This window comes from Perca fluviatilis, chromosome 13 (genome assembly GCF_010015445.1).
Source record: "Perca fluviatilis chromosome 13, GENO_Pfluv_1.0, whole genome shotgun sequence".
NCBI lineage: Eukaryota > Metazoa > Chordata > Actinopteri > Perciformes > Percidae > Perca > Perca fluviatilis.
Window position 1 is genome coordinate 3,198,583 of NC_053124.1, and position 21,429 is coordinate 3,220,011.

Below are 21,429 nucleotides of genomic sequence, written 5' to 3' on the forward strand. Positions count from 1 at the left end.
TGTGCTTGGCCCAGATAAACCCTTTTTATTTCAATCAATCAAATTTTGGCACAGGTTTTCACGATTTTGAATTCTTGACTTGGCTGATAAGTAATTTTATTGTTAACTTTTTTACCGAATTATTTATAGGAGTATGAATTTTTGGGAAATATACTTGATTAGAGATGTTTAGGGAAAACAGTCAAATCTGCACCTTAGACAGCTGACAGAGATACTAATTGGTTTTGAGGAGATTAAAATGTTAGTCATTACTATAAGTGATCAGTACCACTTGAAGACAACATTCAGACTAAAATGATAAATGTCAAGGTATTAGCGCCAACCACAGAATATCTCTTCTCTAGAACCAGAACCGCATACATGCTTATTACACTACCATAAAATATAAAAATAAAACATTCTTCAAAGAGTACAGAGTGAAAGTAACACCAAGGGATGTGAACAATGGACTTTGTTGGATTGAATGTTTGCCTACTTCAATATACATCGGTACCAAAATTGTTCTTCAATAATCTTCCAGTAATAATTGGCAGCTAATGTATTTGGCTTTATAAAAGACATAAATTTCTCATTTGTGGAAAGAAAATTCCAACCCTGACCTTTTATTTAACATAATCCTGAGAAACTGCTTTACTTTTGTATTAACAATAAAGTTTAAAGACCAAACTGCTGACAGTATCAACCTGCTGACTATTACAAGTGACATCCAGTTATTGTACAATAATGACTATGGCAACCGATCTCATACATGTATGAATGACCATACACCTGCAGCCTCTAAATGTAACTTGCTGATGAACCCAGTGGATATAAAACAATATAGAAAGGAGTGCCTTAATTTAGCTAACAATAAAAAGCAACTGGACCCACTTTTATAAACAAGATTGTATGCCAAGTGTCACTCTTGATTTTTACCATTCTAACTCAACAGGAGATTTTTAAGAGTTTGAAGTTTGGGGGGAGTTGTTCTCTCCCAGGCCAAGCATCACTCGTTGAATGAAGCTGAATGTGGTTTTTTGCGGCTTTAGGGTAGTCCAAGTGTAGTGCATAGGACAACCCAAACAAGAGGCAAAGTGCTTGAGGTAGGTTCTGGAGATTGTTCATTACAATACCTCCTTCAAGAATGATGGCAGTAGACACTGGGTCAAGATGGAGATGATTTGGCGGAGGGGCACATCTTCACTGATGACAGTCAGCAACCCAACAGATACCTGGTCCCAGGCCTCATCACTGTCAGAATCCTGTATACAACCAAACACAAACATTACAACAGGTAAATGTGATTGGCATTATCAATTGTCATCAAGTCATCTGTCCTGCCAACACTTCCCTCCAGCCTATTTTTTATTTTTTTTTAAAATTAAGCTCTCATGTCTGTCCTAATATAAAAATTATTCAGATGTTAATGCTGTTACAGCTAGTGCATGTGAGGGAGAGAAATGTTCTACCTCTTGTGCAGAACCCACAATTGCAGCACGGCAAGTGGGCTTAGCGTTGTGGCACTCAGCAGTGCAACCATGTGACATGGACTACAAATGGAGTTAGTTGAATGGCTGCTTCATCATTTTTTTAGGGTTTTTGTTGTTTTTATCTTTTTTTTTATCACCCTGCTGGCATACACTGAACTGTCACAGTTAGCATGCAGCCCATCTTTGTTCTGAACTCACAGTAATATACAGTATGTGCTCTTTTAAGATATGAGAACTTACAAAGGAGGTGTTGTAGAAGTTACTGGGGTCATCACCAAGCAGAACAGGGATGCCTTGGAGAACAAGGGTACGCACTGCTGTCACATCTGGTTTCTAGAAGTGGATAGAACAAATAAAGTTCAAGATTAAGCAACATTCAGAAGTTACACTACAAACCCATTTTTTAAAAAGCATATGAAAAGGTGTCACCATGTATGCTTAACAGTGCAGAGAACAGTTGCCGATTGCAGTAGTTATCTAATCCACAGCAAAAACTTAACAAGTCTGTAGTGGACTGACCCTTGAATCAATTTGCTGCACAATCTCAGCCAGTTTCTCTCCAACACTTCCTTTCTTGGACTTGAAGATTGTGACAAAGCGTGGTGTGTAGCGGTCAACAGCACCAAAAAAGTCATTCTCCAGGTTTGTCGTGGCTATCCTGTTGAACTCAGCAAACACCTACAAGACAGAAAAAAAATGTGAGTGAGTAGACTGGCTTGAGCCAGTGTGGAAATTTTGGAAAACCTTTGGTTACCAGTCCTAAAACCTAAATGCACACTAGGAGAATATAAAAAAGCATATCAATATCTGTACGTACTTGTCTCTCTGTAAAAAGAGCTGGCCAGCGCTCCTTCAGGGTTTTCACTGGAGGTTCAGCCTCCACAATCTCCCGTCTCCGCAGTGGGAATGTCTGGTCCATCTTAGATGCAATGACTGTTCCACTGGGGTTCCGTTTTTTCATTTCTTCAACCAGGAGCTTTCTTTCAACTTCTAGTCTATCTTCATTCTGCCCCTCAGGGAGGTCTGGTAAGTAATTGACCTCAAACCTTTTTGGTCTTTTGAGGCCTTTTGATGCCATTCCTGGGGCGCCTTTTTTACCCTGATTTATAGCAACTTCTGCACATCCAGCTTTTCTCAGTTTAGTGCGATAGTTCCCCATTTTGTATGTCAAGCTATTCTTCCAGCCAGAACACCCATCTGGCGAGCCTGGTTCCCTCAGGCAGGGATGTTTGCTTATGAAGCCAATGCCACAGAATGGCATCGTTCTTCATTTGGATAGGCATCAAATTTGTAGATCGCTTCAGCAAGCTTCTCCAAAATACCATGCTTCATGTCTCTTGGTACATTCAGGTAAGTTTGGTCTCGTAAAACTTAAGATTAGCCTGTCTCAGTCTGAATTCTACATCAACCGAGAAGTTTGGAATCTCAAAAACTCTGGCCATTGCTCTTGTCTTGTTGATGATGATGAGCTGTATGTCGACAGAATCTCTGTATCATCTGAGACATTTGAGGCATCAGAAATGCTGGTGGTGGAAGCAGGCACCAGTGTCAGTGTCACCAATGAAATGACCTTCACAGTTGCTTTTGTAGCTGGCAAGTCTCCTATGTCATCTAGGTTGCAGAGGGAATAACCAAAGTCAGGGTCTTCATACATAAGATTGAAGTCATCCTGCAGGTTGCATTTTTCTTTGACTTTTATCTTCAGCTCTTCAACCGTTTCTGGTTTTCTGTCCAGTGACACTTTCCCGTATGTCCCCTTCATTTATGATGATTCTTAGTTTATAGCTTCCCATGGTCCTAGACAGAGTGGAGATCACTTTAGTACCCAGTCCACATGTCATTCAGCATAATATGTAACGCTTTGGTGGGCGTACACATGCCTTTCACTCTATAGGAAGATAAGGGGGAAAACATCATTCAGTTCGGACAGATGGGTGACATTGAGAGACCCTCCCCACTGAAGCACAACTCATAAGCACGTAAATGTTCAACATACCATGAGGTCAAAAGCCTGCAGACTAGCAGGATTTCTGTGTTGATAACAACAATATGTGTTATTTGCTGGAACTCTGGGAGACCAGAGCAACAGCCAACTGAAATGATCATATCTGCAGTGTACTTTACACCATGAACACAAGCAGAAGCTGCAACCAGCACTGTACTTTGCTTGGCGTTTCGCTGATGTAGTGAGCGCTGAACATTTTCAGGGAAAGATGTGATCATAACTGACCTGACTTTATCAATTTCCACAGAAGGCTTAAAGAAGGATGCAGAATCCAAATGGAAGGCCATCATCTTCTGGTGTCTTACAGCCAAGGTTTGTGCTACATTCTTGAAATTATGAGTGTCATGCACAACCTTTTTGAAAAATTTGTGCTTCCCTTCAAAACGCATCGTCCACACATCGACTAGTGGGCCAAAAGTTTTAATCAGTTGAGGGTAATGTTCAATAAAATGATGTTTTGGACGGAGTTTGTAGGTCGGAAAAGTTTGCTGCAGTAACTCTCTATGTTCTGAGATTTTGCAAACCAGAAAGTGGATTAACTCTTCAGTAAAGTGCGATGACATTACTATTTCTAGTATATCTTTTAGAAGCATCAGTATCTCCCATGCTTTGTCTCCTTCTGGGATATTATGGCCTACCATCAATGGAAGCAGCCTCAGGAGAGCCCAGTTTTCGTGTCCGTTGCCCACAATGGTTCCCTTAGCGATGAAGGTCTTTGGAATGATCTGTGGTTGGTCAGCTTTATCTGAGAACGTGTAAGGAAACTGCTTAATAGCCTTATTCAAACAGTCCAAAGAAACATACTTCTTGGTCATAAAATCCTGAAGACAGAGTGACATTTCTGCTGGTACTATACCCTCTAAAAAGTCATGCAGAATGTCAGGTGGAAAACCATCCACCACATGAAAGTGTTTCAAGTTTTCATTCAGTGGACACCCTCTTTTTACACCAAGATGTCTGGCCATAGTATGGTCATGTATAACCTCTTGCACATGTCTGTCGTGGTCCTCTCTTGTCCTTGGCTGGTGTAGACCTGACCTGACCTCCTTATCCTGTATGTCATCTTTCTTACACATACAAAACCGACAAAAGAGATGTGCTGCAAAACTCTCCTGGAATCCTGCCAAAGCGTGAGCCCCCAAGTTGTCTGCTGCTACATACAATACAGTTCCTTTAACACTTTCTGCTAGCTGTTCAACATACACACCGTGTTCCTCAAGAGTAACAAGATCCTGAATGAGAGGACGAAGAACTTCTGCATAGCCATGTTCCTTCACAGTCTTGACCTTACATAAAAATGCAAGTTGTATAGAGTGAAGAGCTGACCAATATTTGGAGTCAAGATTAGCAAGTACCCAATATACTGCACATAGTTTGGGTTTTCTCTTGGATGTTCCCAGTGGATTAGCAACCTCAAAATCATCTATATATAGCCCAAGAGCAATCCTAAATTCTTCCACATTCAAAAGAACATTTTCTTTAAAATGAGAGCCATCTCTGAATGAGTGGTATCCTTCTGGTGAAGCACCACATTCTACATGCAGCGCCTTATCCAGAATATCCTTATTTCTTAACAAAGCCTGCAACATTTTCAGTGTGGGGACATATACAACAGAACTATCTCTGTCAAGAACGAAACTCAACTGGCATAACAAGAGGAAATTCTTGCTGTATATAAGATGCTCTCCTGCTAGCTGTTGATAAGGATCCTCCTGTAGAGGTGAATTTCAGCAGGACATTAGTTTGTGAAACTGCATTTACAACGTTACTCACAATGGAATTATCCACGCGTCACCACAATGCTGACTGATAATCTCCTGGACTTTACTGTGAAGTAATGGCTGTGAAAGTAAGTGGATCTGATTGATCTGCTGAATAACTTCTTGTGTAGCACTTTCTGATATATGCAGGGATTGTTTGCATTTTCAAAAACAAAGCGGCAAGGTTACGTTCCAGCTGACTTTCCAAGTCCTGTATGTCACCTACAGATTCTTCAAATTCACACTCAGTGTCATCCTGTGAGGAAATATCATTCTCCACTTCAGTCAATTGATCTTGATGTTTAATGTTTGATACAATCTCGGTTTTAAAATGTGTGCTGCACCCCCTTTGTGTACCCTACTTTTGTGTGCATTAAATGTTGAATACACATTGCTGTGAAAAATCACAGCGTCGTCGATGGACACAGAACTTTTTGCTTAAGTTTTAAATGGCTGCGCAAGTGTGTGAAAAACTCTTCTTCAGTGCAGGGCTCTGTGTATTCACATAATTGGGCAGTGAAATACAACTGTGGGTTTACTTGCTTGTCCAATGTTTGATTGACAGTGCCAAACCGATAAATGCACTTTGAGTGCATTAAAAGATTTGAAAGTGCACAAGCAATCGTTATGAAGACATGGTATTGGCTGTTGCCGAGTAAAGCCTCCATGTTTTAGGCGATAGTGTTTTAACAACTGTCCCTCTTTTTCTGTAGAAAAATTACACTGCTTACAGGTCCAGTGCATCTGCAAGAAATTATTTTAAATAATTTAAAATTTAGGTGTAAGTTGTAAGTGTGTGTGTTTGTATATCTACGTATAATATCATCCAAAATATTGTATACTTTATCTCACCTCCAGTGTACTGAGGCCCACTGACAAAGCAGCTGTGAAGAGCCCTCAAGGCAGTTGCCACAAGCACTTCTGTAAAGGACAAATAATGTCTTAGTTAAAAGAAAGTTCCAATTTAAAGTGATGTGATTTGTAGATTAAAGACACATAGTGCATACTTTACAAGCATTACAGGAGAATGATAGTTTTCCAATATAAATCCTTATAGATGTATCCTCTTATATGAATATTTAAAGTTCAGATTGAGTCATAAAAACAATTCTAAAAATTAAGAGTATTAACAATCCTGGTATAATTACAGCAATATTAGCAACTGCATTTACTTAAAGAAATAACAGGGGAAAGCCGGACGCTGAAACACTTTTCAGATATACCTCATTTTAAAAGAAAACGTTACAGACAAAAATAATTTGTTGTCATCAACAACTTACGTGTGTGTTCTATCAATACCAGGACTTTGGTTTAACTTGACTTTGAATGAAAAGGTGCTTGCTCATAGGGGCAGGATGGAAGAAACACATCGATATACATTTTACTTTTTAATGTTTTTCTTGTTTTTATTTAAAATGCTTGACAGGGTCCTTCTTAATATGTAGCGAATTGCAAACATAAATAAAAAATAACTTTTGCCAACAGTCATCATGTATTCTCCTTGTTTTGGCTTTGCAAACCATTAAAACAGAAACTAGCAGTAGCTAAAGTAACTTATGTTCTCCTAATTGTCTGACCAATGTGGCTGCAAAATGTGTGTTGCTTGCAAATTGTCTTGTTTAGTGTTTCCTCTACACACTTAATGCAGCAAATTTCATTTGTAACCCAAAAGTCTGTGTTGTTACAGCCAGGTCTCATGGCAGTTCGTGTAAATGTGACGTTATTTGAATCTATTGATACGTGTTCCGGAGACGTTTTTGTCGGTTTTACGCGTGGGACTACACGTAAAATGTTAAGTAATGTATTTCAATGGGAAGCATATTTTGTGGCCACAGCACGAAAATGGTAGGGAGTAAATATAAAAGCCGAAAAATCGGTAGGCAGGTTGGTCGGGGTGGTGGATGGGTCAAACAACACAGGACTTTCACCCGGGCGAAGCGGTTTTGGCGTTTTGTTACTGTGGTGCGGCCCCCAGCGGGCCGCATCGCGGGCAGCGCCCCCGGCTTATGGAGCTGGCGCCCCCGGGCGCCTCATCCAGCGGGTCCCCAGCGGGCCGCCTCGCTGGCGCCTCCCGGGCTTATGGAGCGACCTTTCGCCCTCATCCAGGGGTCCCCAGCGGGCCGACTCGCGGGTACCTCCCGGGCTTATGGAGCGACCTTTCGCCCGGCGTCCTTTCGTCTCCGTGAGCACGTATCAATAGATTAAGAATAACGTGGACATTTACACGAACTGCCGTGAGACCGGGTTAATACCCTACATTCGACCAAAATACAGTACAGCCACTGTGTCAACTCGGGGAAAACTAAAAGTTCCTCTAGTAACATTTAAAATGTGAGCGTTTTCACTTTAAGTTAAAATGGATTTACAGGTGAATCACGGGATGGTGGTGGAAAGCCGCCCAAAACATGCCCGAACATGTGCTCTGCCTGTTAGCTTGTTAATGTTTAGCTAGCTAGTTAACATATGATAGATTATGTTGAGGCAGCAGACAGAAACACAAATTCACACACAAATATTAACCTAACTTGCTTGAAGACTTACCTTATTGTTCCACAAGCGATGAAATCTCTAGCAAATTTGTCGGCAAATTCCAGAAAATGTGTTGGCTCAGGCCGATTGGCACCGCTAACAATCCTGAGCAGGAGACTGAACGGTGGTGGCTTCTACTGCGCATGCTCACTCACAGCCCTGCTTGCTGATTGGATGAGTTCCAAATAGTCTCTCTAAGCAAGTTAAGATAACTTCAAACAAAGTTATATTCACCCAAAACAATAAGTAAATAGCTTTTTCACCATGCAATTAACCGTTACTTTGTAAAACCAATTAAGAAGCACATATTATTGATACCAACTCACAGCTAACTCATTAATGCAAGTTATGACAGCTATTGGAATTTACAGTGTATAATCAATTTTTCAGCATTTTGTACCTTTCAAGGGTCTGAGAGAAATACTAGTAAAATTGCATCTCCTTTGGTCTGTAATGGCCTTTAGAATAACTAGCCTGTGATTGAATCTATAATAAGGGTTGAATCTTTAAAAAAAAAATTTATTTTGTGATTGTTTGTAATCAAAAGGGGGGACTGTGGTGTGTATTTTGTTTAACATTTTGTTTATAATATAACCATTGGTTTGGTGTCCTTTTTGCTCCCACAAGTTTAAGCTTCTTCATGTGTGATTTAAAGGCTCCAAGTGAAATAGTTGGCGGCAGGACTATGCCCCGAAGGGAGTTATTTGGTTCTACTAGCCTGAACCTTCTCACATTGTTTGTCCTTTTGCTTAGATAGAGGTGAAGCCATGACTGCTATTCACACATGAGAACTATTGGTTTCTATCTCTGGGATAACTGTTGTTTAGGCTAGTGTTAGGAACAGAGAGCAGAGGGAAGGTGGAGACAATTGGTTTGAACTTTTATGATGTCCTCTTTTCAACTATGGCCATACTAGAAGTACATTTAGAGGGTGCTTAACAGAGTTTCTTCACTATATGATGTTTGGATGTTTAGACTTTAGGTTAGAAAGACATTTTCGTATTGTGGTGTACCTTTAAACTGTTTTCATTTCCAATGCTATAACTCTAACCAACTTTGGTTTAATTCTCAAGCGGTCATTATTCGTTTTCTTTTGTTTTGATATTTCTAGCAACTGCTGCTTCAAGGAAAACTTCCACCACAACACACACACAACATCTGTGCGGTAGATGGCTTCAAGTCGCCAAAAAGAATTACATCAAAATACATGTTAAAAAGCAAAAGACTTGACTGTAAAACAACCTGTCAGTGTAATTCAGTGTGCTCCATGGTATGGACAGTTAATTTCAAACCAGTCCATAAAGGACAATTTCAAAGGGTGCACTGGCACTTCTTTAGAACAAGAGAGCCTGGAGTTACTCAAGGGGCACAAGCAGTCCACAGTTGATTTTGACCAGGACCCACTAGTGTCATTGGTAGGGCCCTACTGAGATGTGTGATACTCTTTGATCCTCCCCTAATGGCCGCGCACAGCTGAATGTGAAGTCTCGGCTCATGCTTTGTCTTCTCACCTCTTCCTGGTGAAATGTCCATTGGGTAGGGGGGCGTCAAGGGACATTGATTTCAGTGAGAGGAGTCCTTGATGATATCCTTTATCAGCCATGACCTTGCCATATCCTACTCCTGTAGAGACACAGGATCCCTACGATTCTCTTGTGATCTCCTTGAATCGATGTCGAACCTGTATACAGGTCACTGCACAAATGTGACTAAGCCTGAGGGAGAGATGCACCCAACTAGGCCCTTAAAGGTGGTATTTACCTTTGTGAGTGGGAGTGGATTTCAGAGTTGAGAACTTTTAACTAGGTCTCTGCGCGTGTATTTCTGTACAATCTAATATAACTCTTGTAAGTGGGGAAGTGCTTTTTGGAAACAAGGAGGCATGGGCTCGTTTACAGTTTCTCTCGAGAGCCAAATTGGAAGTGATCCTAACATGAATTGTAGATAGGTTTGCCAGGTTACACAGACCCTGCTTACAGTTGACCTGTGACACATCAAAGCTGCACTGCAGGGTCCTATTCAAGGAAAACCTTGCCTAAGAAAAGAAATAAAAACTGGTCAATGGCCCAGGGTTTAGGAATGACTCTACCCCCTGCCTTCCTTTTGCCCTTACACTTGTCGCGTGCCTACTCCACCCTACATGTTTTCTGCAGTAGGCTGTAGGGCATAACACTGCTTTCATGTGTTGTATGAAGCTTGATGATGTTCTTGCGTTGAATTTAGGGCTGTTGGTTTGAAGATTACAATTATTCTGCTGTATTTGTGATTTGTGGTTCCTTAAGTTGCTCCTCCAGGGGTGGGGCAGTTCAGCACTCAATCTGGTGGGGTGGGAGGGGCGTCTCTACTGCAAGGGCAAGAAAATATTGAGGGGACTAATTTTAGGAGGCATATTTTAAACTAGTGATCAATCTCCCATCTATGAGTCCAGTCATTTGACCAAAACAGTAGCTTTTTTCTCTTAAAGTGATATTTCCCTAAGTAGAACAAGTCAGTAGCGGTCCCTCCAACATAATCTGCTCGGAAATCCTGTCACCACCTCCAATATATAGAATAATATTAGTTTTACTTACTCAGTATTGTTTACTACAAGGATGTTATTACTTTTGAAAGGTTAGATCCCAGACAGAATGTAATATATATCTGGGTCCATATGTTCATTTTTCATGTTTTTTTAGGGTTAGTGGTAACTACAGGAGGGGTGCTACAGTGGTTGTGGGTTAGCTAGGTATGTTGAGCCAAAACCAGATTTTTATGTCACAAGGGCCTCTTAACCTGGCTATATTATATATAGTTGTTTGTTAAATAACGGAGGCACTGGTGTATGTCTGTATGTATTTTCTACATTCCCTCTGTCATATGCATCAGGTAGGAAAAATTATGTTACAAGAGATACCTCACTTACCTTAACTCATTGAACTCAACCTACGACATCCTCTTCAACACTCATTGGTTTGCTGACTGAAGCAGTATTACTGAAACTTAGTCACATAAAAGGGTCTTAAAACATTTATGGACTAAGAATGCTTAACTTGCAAAATATACTGTTGTTTCCTCTGACGATGGACCTCCTTGCAGGCCTGCAGTTGCTATCAGTCGCAAAACAATGTTGGAACCCCCCCTTCTTCAACTTTTGGCAGCGGGTCTTCAAAAAGACTCTTCTGTGAAGTGATCTACATACTTTTTGTGTCCCGATGGATGTGTAGCGTTAGATGTTGAGCGGATGTTACTGTTTAACACCTAGTTGTGTGCTTAACTTGGTCTAGATTAGCAATGGTTATCATAAGGCACGAGATGATCTCTGTTTATATTCTGCTGTAAGACTACTGCTAGCGTACACCAACAACTGAGTCTAAGAGCTACAACTTGCTAGCGTTACGCCAATCAGCTGTTTCTAGCTAGGAGTTGGTGGCTTATCAAGACATGTCTATTGTAGCAGGCAGCTAGGTATCTCTATGCTAGCTAGTTAAGCGTAAATATGGCTAGCTAAGTTCGTAAGCTAATGTTAATATCTCACCTTGAAATGCACCAGGATCTCTTCTTCTATTTTGTGTGCATTCCCAAAGTAGATCTTTGGGAAACAATGGAAGGTTTGACCTGTATAGGATTTATTTCTTTTAGAGAAAAGTACTTTGTTTGGACACACAATTCTCTTGGCATTGTTGGTATTACTAACATTAGCCTACGAAGAGGAGCCACGTTACTTCACAGTACACCACAACCTCATTTTGGTTTAAGATGATGGGTAGGTGAATAGGCCGAATAGGTGCTGCCCTGAAAAGCACAACCCCCCCCACTGACTTGTTTGAATTTGGTTATACCCCACAAGGTGGGCAGCCGACCAATCAGCTCCCCTTACCTTTTCAGGAGGGCGGGGCCAAAGGCTTCAGGATAGTTAGGTTTCCAATGCGTGTTCTTCTATTGACTTGTGTGCTTGTGTCCCTGTGAAGCTCATTCGTGTCAAGGTCTTTCCATACACAAGTTTGCATTTAAGCCAAAAACAGTTAAATTCCCTATAGCTGTTTCTTGACCGTCCATTTTCGAGGACATGTTTGAAATTGCTTAATATGCACCCCTCCTGTATCCCACATTTCTTACAATTCATGATGTTTGGATTTCCAGCTACATAGACGCCAAAAGCGTACATCTTATTCATCTTTCACTTCAAAAACATTTTAGAAGCGAAATTTACTTTAATATTTAGAATATGGCAGTCTTGCGAAAATCATTGCAATTACAATTTGCTCAAAGTTGTCACTCCTACAAAATAGCCACTATCTTGCACCTTGCTTTCCTCTATCCTTCGGTCCTTAGACCTTTCTCCTAAATAAGACTTTTATTTACGCCTTCATGATTTTGTTTAAATATCACAACACATGTGATTTACTATCTTTTTGGAGTTAAACTCCACACACACACACACACACACACACACACACACACACACAGGAGAAGAATATCCTAATAGACTTTATATTATTAGTCTGAGATATACCGTTTCTTTTAGGAGACTTTGTTTAAATTATGCCATAGGCTATAGCCTACATTATATTTTTGGTGTATTTGTGTTTTTCTGGATTTATTAGAAGTTGAGTTTCAGTCTTTGTGATAAATGATTGTATAAGGGGTAACATGCTATGATTTGTAGATAAAGGGGAGCACCTTTGAATTTGAATTTCCTATTTCCATCTCCTGAGGTATACAGTGCACTACCAATATATAGAAATGATAATTCCACATAACACCTAATAGGAACACTGACACACGGTGCATGTGCTATTTATTTGTTTAATTTAAACTGACTTCAAACTTATTTGCTAATAATAGTAGGGATCACGTTCCACTTCTTTTGAATAAGTAAGGGGTGTTTGAGCTAAACCATAAACAATAAAATTAAAGCTCAATTAGTTTTATTTTTCAATATTATTGCAATGGTTGTAGCATTATGAGGGGTTTCTTGTCAAGGAGATTGTTTTAATGCAAAGTGTATTTATATTGTTGTGGTTTTTTTTCTAGCTGGTATTTGGAGCCTTACAAGTAGCCTCTGTGCTGGGGGTGTTGAGCAATAACGGGAAGAGCGCATCGTCTCAAACTGTTAACATCACGTTTTCTATGCTTGTGAACTTAGCAGTTCATTCTTCCAGAACAACCAGCAAGAACGTTCTCCTCAAGAACACATCCGTACTTTGCATTCTGGTATTGACTCAGTGTTTCCAGCAGCCTACATCCTTAGAGACTTTATATGATCTCAAATCTGTAACCTATTCTAGTAGACCCCAAGAGAACAAATATAGCCTAAAGTACGATAGGGTCTTTTTTAAATGAATTAACAGATCAGTTAGTTAGTTCAGCGACTAGCATTCTCTCCATCTCCACTGGTGGATTGTATCTACATGGATGCAGATGATTGAAGCTCAGATCAGAGGCTCAGAATACATTTAGTTTGAAATAACCATACTCCACAAACACCATCAAGCTCTCCTGCTCCATACACTACAGTTCAAGATGAACCCGATCCAAAATTACAAAAGGGTCCCTTCTGCTACGCCCCAGAAAATAGCATCAGTGGAAGAGCTTGGTGTTGCCCTCCCGAGATGAAAGAATAATGTTTGAAATCCGAAACCCTTGTTTCAACTCCAGTGATGTGGATGTAGATGCATCACAAGCTCTTTGAACGATTTCAAAAAACTCATTGATATTAATATATCAGTACACTTTATTGCTATCTTCACCATTTACGTGAAAAATATTCTAACCATAGTTATGTGATAAAATAGAGCAAACAAGTAACAAAACAAGGCTACATGTTGTGATTGATGTATGTAACCAATGCTTTTAAAGAAAATACCCACTGTGTTTTTGGGTAAAGGGGAGATCAAATGTTCCACGGTGTCCCAACAGCAGTTTGCTTCTGTATGGAGGAAAAACAGGCACAACACTTTCCTGTGCGCCTCCGCTTGGTTAAATATTTGTCCCTTTAATGATAGTAAAAAACCGAATAAATAATATTTGAGTGAAAAGTAATTTTTTCACAAACAGAAAGGTCTTTTGGTAGTTGATGTTTGCTCCACAGTGCAGACAGGAAGGGGGATCTGAAGTCCCCAAACATCCCAGAATAATCTCCGTGGTTAGGCCTGTTGCACCATATGGGAGCTGGTGTGTCCGTGTCAAGGGCTTTTCAGTCTGTTTTACAGCTACAATTTTTTTTTGTTTTTAATCCCAATCATAAATCCGTCAATTTCTTTCTTCAATGAATTGATTTTTGGACTGTAAAAACCGTGAAATCCCAATTTCACACATAGTTAGTCATTCCTAACTGCTTTGTTTTGTGCGACCAACAGTACAAAAGAAAGCATGAAATGTTCTTACAGGCAACTGGAATCAGTGAATTTAAGCAAATTATCAGAATGCTGCAGATTAATTTTTCTCCTATCAACTCATCCAGGGTGCACAGTGATATGGCGAAGAAGGACTGCAGGTAGGAACCAATGGCAGATCTCCCTCACTATTATATTATCCTTGCTCTCGGCTGACTGAGTGGAATTCACCCTCTTTCATAAGGCGATCTCAAGGCTCTTATTCCCCCAGGATGGAGGAAGGATCTTGAGGAGCTATTACTTCGAGGATGGAGGAGGGATCACTGAGGGAGCTATCTGGGTACCACTGCTAACTCCACCTTCAATGAGAATTCTAGTGACACTTCAGAGAATTACGTCTCTTCCTCTAAAGCACATTTCTTCGTTTTCCATGCTCTCCTTGGTGGGGCCGGACTATAGAACTAAGGAAGGGAAGCAAGTGAGGTGAGAATTCAGCCAAAACCTTTCAGCTGCGGTAGAACAATAGTAGCAGGATGTTTTGTCTTTGTTCTTGGTTCCCATCCACATTTTTCTCTAAAGGCCTTACTACTTCTCATTGGCCACCAGGGGGCAGCGGTCTGCTGATCCTACTACCAAGCCGCGGAATAGGGGGGAAACGAAAGAGCAAGACAAGTCAAAATACAGAGGCAGAGGCCGAAGATAGAAGTTGTCTGTTTGGAGTCCCTGGATCCAAGAAGTAGGACTCCCTACTACCCTTAGTGAGAGATTAATCTAAATGTGTTTAAGTAAACTAGGACTTGTGACTTCCCCCACTCCTCATAGTATCATTAAGCAGGGAAGAGAGAGAGAGCTTGTTCGGCCTCTGCCCACCACACATTCAAGTCAATAGTCTTGGTAATCCCGCGGTGTGTATGGCACTCCTCCCCCAACGAATTATTTCCCCCAAGATTGGACAGAGTAAACTGAAATCTGTTTACCACCTTCCCCCTATAAGTACTCCCCTCTCCTCTACAACCACGTTATAACATTCTCACGTCTTTTTGGTGAAAGATGTATGGAGTTTAATGCAGGGGGTGTGCGAATAAGAGTGATATAGTTTAACATGCTGGATTATTCTGTAATTCCTCCAGAGACAAAATCTGGTGGAAGCACCCCGTGATGGTATAGTGCGTGGTGAAGACTAACAAACCCTGGCACAGCTGAACAAGGACAGTGTTTCAGTGGAGGGTGGGGAATTAAATGTCTTAAAAAAACAAGCTTCGAAGCTAAAAACAGTGATGCTGATAACTCAGAGATGATGGAAGGATGAACACTCGCCTGCACAAGAAGTGTTGGTGAATAATGTGAGTCAAGAGTCCAAACAAAGTCTACCTGTTGCTGTTGAACCCAGTCCAGCCGAGGGACATAGTAGTAAAACTGTGGTCACCACAGTGATGGATCCAATTCCCTTCCACAACCTGACATTATCAGCTTAAATTTAATTTCACAGCACTTAAAATTTCTACAAAACACACAGTGTTGGCAATATATTTGCTACAGTTGACTGAAAAAAGAAACCTCCAATTACTATCAGTTACTATATATTTAAGATGCTTTTACATGCACGGTTATCCAAGTGTTCTAGAGAGCTTTGTATTGTAGGGACCTGTCAGTACATTGAAATGAAGAATATTACTTTGTGGTGAGTGGAAGGTAGAGGGACCCCAGCATGAGTGAGGCAGGCAGGGAGATGGTTTGAACTCAGAATTTAATATATAATAAAAGCGGCAGTACCAAGACTGGAAGAGAACTCAAGGTAATGCACAACTGGGGGCTAAACACAGGCAGAAGGAGCAGCACCTGCATAGGAACAAACAAACACCAGAGGGACTAAAGCATTAACAAAAGTTAAGAGTTAATGTGGGGTAGTGTCAGGTGCCTAGGTGGTGGAATCAAAAGTGGGGGAATAAGAGTAAAAGGGACACCAGACTTCACATGGACCAGGCACCAGTACAAACAAGCGGACGAACAAAATACAAAGCATAACACCAGAAGGGCCATAGCATTACGTCTAATTTCTTCACTATCACAGTCTCAGTGGCCCCAGTGCAGATGGTACAATCAAACTTGACACACAGTGAAAATAAGGACCTCAGAGCACACAGAGGTCTAGAGAATCTCATCAGATTAAAGTCCATTTTGGAAACCCTTTGGCAGCAATTCCATTGGGAGTTTGAAAAGTTCTTTTAGAAAATGGCACTTTTTGGTTTAGATATAGTTCTAAATTTCTCTAAGAATTTAAAACAAAAATGAGGAAGCAAGTGTATTAACTTCTGCTTTTGAAGCATTAGGTTTTAATCCTGACTAATGTCTGCAATATACTTTAGTGCTTTTTCCAGTGTTATGTTATATTGGTCAGTCTGACTCTAGAAGTTTGGATTTTAGTTTCTACAAGCCTTGGAGCCTTAAGACAGTTAATTGACAGATCTCGTTCTCTGAGAACATGATTTACTGTTCGGTCTTTGATTTGGGGTCGGTGCTAGGACTGCTGCTGCTGCAACAGCTTCCTGAAATGTGGCATGACTTTGCTCTCGAGGAGGTAGAGCATATCTCCAGGGGGCGACCAGGATGGTGAACTCAAACGATATCAGCTCCCTCCTGCTGATCCTGAAACGCTCCTCCAGCTTCTACAGAGACACAGCACGAACCAAAGCATGACAGGCAGCCATAATTAAAAAACAATGCCTAAACACATTTTTGACAAAAGTTGAAGCTGGTAAAAACAGGTAGATACAAAAAAAGAATAAAAAAAACATAAAAGACTCAATATAAGACTAAAATGTGTTAACAAGGTAGAGATTTCTATAGTCATACGTTGATTAAAAAAAAATGACTTCCAACTTAAAAGATACAAACCAAGTCTAGTTATAATGTAAAATCAGACATAAGCTCACAGATTAAAGAAAACACTTACAGGTCCCATGACATGGTGGTTCTTTGGATGCTTTTATATAGACCTTAGTGTGGTCCCCTAATACTGTATCTGAAGTCTCTTTTATATAGACCTTAGTGGTCCCCCTAATACTGTATCAAAGTCTCTTTTATATAGACCTTAGTGGTCCCCTAATACTGTATCTGAAGTCTCTTTTATATAGACCTTAGTGGTCCCCCCTAATACTGTATCTCAAGTCTCTTTTATATAGGCCTTAGTGGTCTATATAAAAAAGGTGGAGGGACGGGGTGTGGCCTTGACCAACTGCCACTTTGCTCATTGGAAAGCCATGATGTCTCTCTCTATCTAGATTGGGCCAAATTCTGCGGGGTGGGCAAAGCAGAGAGGGGGGAGGTAACCTTGCTTCTTATGACCTCATAAGGGAGAAGATTCCTGATTGGCCCATCTGAGCTTTCATTTTTCTCAAAGGCAGAGCAGGATACCCAGGGGCTCGGTTTACACCTATCACCATTTCTATCTACTGGGGGACCATAGGCAGGCTGGGGATCATATTAATGCTAAAAAAACTCATAAGTAAATTTTTCATGCCATGGGACCTTTAATAAAAAGAATAAAGAGTGGGAGGAGAGTAGAGGGGGATGTGATGTGTTTGGAGGAGGGACTCCATCATATAGAGAAGTGAACAGTTCCTGGTTTACCAGTGAAGAAGAAAGAGGGCAGCGTTAAACCATCAGATCTGCCTAACATGAGCGTCTGTCAGTCTCTGATCTGCTTCATTCTTCCTCAGTGAGTAAACTCAGCTTCTACTCTCTACTTAATTGTAATGTAGTTTTTATTTATTATTTCTTTATCTACAGTGGGTCCAGTTCAACACTTGCAGCAGAAGGAACCAGTTTCTTATTCTGATGGACTGTGTTTCATCACCTCTTGTCTCAGTCAACAACATGTTGGTTTCTGGTCAAACAGGATGTTCCAGAGTTGGTATGAGTCTCTTTAAAATGGAGTTCTTTAAAAATTGATCTACTCAAATTAGCATGACAATCTGCAGTCAACTCTTGATCTCCTGTACTTGTAGTTTTAAGAGTAGATTTATATTGTTTAGACTGTTTAGTAGTTATATAATAGTGTTCACCTTTTTAGAGGTAGAGAAAATAATGATTTTAAATTATTTTATTTGAACATCCTCCAAAATAAGTGCAGCAGTAAACATGCACACAAAACCTCTCTCACACACACCCCACACACACACACACACACACACACACACACACACACACACACACACACACACACACACACACACAAACACTTTCGTAATATGATATTAAACAAAATGCTTGGCTCATGGGTTTACATTTTCGTCTTAATAAAACTTATGTTTAACTTTGTTGCTTTTTTGATCCCTGTTAGTTATGATTGTTTTGATATTTGAGGGTTATTTTAGAGCTGAGGATGGATGTTGAGCTAAACATGCAAAACCTGTTTCACTAAGAGAGACCAATCACCAATGTCATTCTCATATGAAGTTGGTCAAAATAGAAGAAAAACTAAAATGTGCTTAAATAAATATGTACTAATATATAAAATGTTTCATGTAGGTTTTACATTTTAGTCTAAATAACATTTTTAACTGTTCTTATATATATTCTTATATTCTTTGCATATCTAATAGGACACAATAGGACTGTAATAAATTATTTTGGTGGGAGGAGGCAGAATCTTATATTCCTAAAAAGCCCTTTGCAGCCTTTCAGTATTTTTTCTTTGGACCCTCCTGTTGACTGAGGAAAAAAAGTTAATTTTATATCAACATTTTATAAAAACTATATATTTAAGGCAAACTACTACTCTCTATTTTTGGATAAAAGATGCTAAAATGGTTTTGGCATGTTACCATGGCGACAACTCTGTTGGTGCTGATGGACTTGAGCACCTCAATATATTATATAGACAGAAAAAATGAAAAATATAATAATGGGATGAGTAAAGGGTAAAGACACCTCCCTCTACTAACTAATATGGACTGTTCACCTCCCACAAGCAGAAATGAACATATACCCCTCCCGTTTCTGACCCTGTCCCCATGATTATTATGGGACAGTCTGGTTTTATGTATTGGTGTGTTGAAAGTTTTTCCACTATAGTGTAGTCTGGTTGCTTAACTCTGGGAGCTTATTCCTGAGTCCTTCTGTTTTTAAGCCCAGCAGTTGTCCTTGGATTCTGGGTTGGCACCCTAAAGTATGATTACAGCTGTGTAAAGTGGTCCTGCTACCACCGCGAGCCTGGAGTCCTATGCAAAAGGATTTTCCCTAAATGGGAGTTTTTTCTAGCTAGGTACACTAAATGCTTGCTCTTGGGGGAATTCCTGGAATTGTTGGGTCATTATGAAATTATATCTGTAAAGTGTCTTGAGATAACTCTTGTTATGATTTGATACTATGAATAAAAATTATGAATTAGTTTAGGAGGCATGTTAACCTCTGCCTACAACTCCAGTTTGTTCAATAATTCCACTATGTCTGTGTGAACAATGTTTTGGATGATCAGCGTGGAACTGTAATAACTGACCAGTGGTGGCTCAATTGGGATGTAAGAGGATTAAGTTTCAGTGTTTCACAGAGGAAAATCAAAATGACAAAAGATAAAACAAAAGGTCGTTTGTTTGAACTCTGTATCCATCTGCCCCGAGAGTGGAGCTGCTATCAGCTTACAGCTGCAGATAGTTGAGAGAAAATCATTTTCAAAACAATTAACAAGTTATGATCAATCCAAAATCCATACGGCATAAAAGAATTTCCTTTCATTAACATGCTCTCTAACAATAATGTTATGCTTATCATCATATGTATCATTCGCCCTTTAACAGCAACTAATAGCTGCCTTGCAGTAGTGATAAATAGCTGTATCCTATAGTAAAATCCATGCAGCCCTGTAGTAAATTCATTATTAGCTGCCCCAGTAGTAACTACAGCTGCCCCCCGTAGTAAACTATGGCGGCTCCAAGTAGTAAATCCATTGCGCCTGCAGTAACTAATGGGCAATCGCAGTAACTTAATTGCCGTTTCCAGCATCAACCACAGCTGCACTTGCAGTAACGTGATAACTGGAAATAACTGCTTCAATTCGTATCAACAGCCGCCCCGTAGTAAACCACAGCTGCCCTTTAAAGCAGGACGATAGCGCCCTGAATAACAAATAGCTGCACCTGCAATAACAGCCTCCCAGCATCAACCATTACAGCCGCCCTAAAGCAGTAATCTAATCATTGCTTCCGTAGATTAACTTCAGTGGTCTAAACCACAGCTGCCCCATTAGGGACGATAGCTGCCCCCAGTAGTAAATAAACAGCTTCGTCCAGTAGTAATCTAATCGGCTGTTTCAGAGATCAACCATACGTAACGAATAGCTCCAGTAATAAATAAACAAAAAATCTTAGTAACAACAATAACAGCCACCATCGTAGTAACTACAGCGAAATTCGGTGAGTAATACGAAGCCACCCCTGCAGTAACCACAGCTGCCCCAGCAGTGACGCATAAAGGCCCAGTAGGTAACAACCGCTGCACCCGCAATAACAACAGCCCCAGCAGTAAAACAACATCTGCCCCAGTGTCAACCTCAGCTGCACCCGCAGTAACACACAGCTGCCCCAGTGCAACAGCAGCCGCCCCAGCATCAACAACAGCTGCCCCAGCAGTAACGCACCGGCTGCTTCAGCATTGACCACAGCAGTTCCAGCAGTGACCACAGCTGCCCATGCAGTAAACTACGACGGCCCCTGCAGTAACCATACAGCTGCCCCAGCAGTAACCACGGGCGCCACCGTAGTAACCACGGGCTGCCCCAGCAGTAACGCACTGCTGCTTCCAGCATCAACCACAGCTGCACCCGCACAATAACAACAGCATCTCCAGTAGTAACAACAGCTGAACCCGCAATAACAACAGATGCCCCAGCATCAACCACAGCTGCCCCAGCAGTAACGGAACCGTTTCCAGCATTGACCACAGCGGCTCCAGCAGTAACCACAGCTGCCCCAGAAGTAACCACAACCGCCCCAGCAGTAACGATCGGCTGCTTCAGCATCAACCACAGCTGCACCTGCAGTAACGACAGGTTCTCCAGCAGTAACAACAGCTGCACCCGGCAGTAACAACAGTCACCTCTGCAGTAAACCACAGCTGCCCCAGCAGTGACCAATAAAGGCCCCAGAATAAAAACAGCTGCACCCGCGAATAACAACAGCCGCCCCCAGCAGTAACAACAGCTGCCCCAGTGTCAACCTCCCCAGCTACACCTGGCAATAACCACAGCTACCCCAGCAGTGACGACAAAGGCCCCAGCAGTAACAACAGCTCCACCTGCAGTGACAACCGGCTGCTTCAGCAGTAACCACAGCTGCCCCAGCAGTGACAACAGC

The 21,429-nt window shown here is 40.9% G+C and overlaps 1 protein-coding gene and 1 long non-coding RNA gene across 2 annotated transcripts; both read right to left on the minus strand.

Annotated features, from left to right (window-relative positions):
- Positions 1-1,103: 1,103 nt before the first annotated feature.
- Positions 1,104-2,700, minus strand: LOC120571757. Its single transcript, XM_039820841.1, has 4 exons — positions 2,287-2,700; positions 1,989-2,147; positions 1,710-1,802; positions 1,104-1,241 (listed from the first exon to the last, which is right to left on the minus strand). The coding sequence occupies exons 1-4, from the start codon at positions 2,626-2,628 to the stop codon at positions 1,104-1,106; spliced, it is 732 nt and encodes a 243-aa protein (XP_039676775.1). The 5' UTR covers positions 2,629-2,700.
- Positions 2,701-3,214: 514 nt separating this feature from the next.
- On the minus strand, positions 3,215-7,985 carry LOC120570857. Its single transcript, XR_005641151.1, has 4 exons — positions 7,776-7,985; positions 6,087-6,155; positions 4,113-4,219; positions 3,215-3,266 (listed from the first exon to the last, which is right to left on the minus strand). It is a non-coding gene; the product is annotated as an uncharacterized LOC120570857 (long non-coding RNA).
- Positions 7,986-21,429: the final 13,444 nt, after the last annotated feature.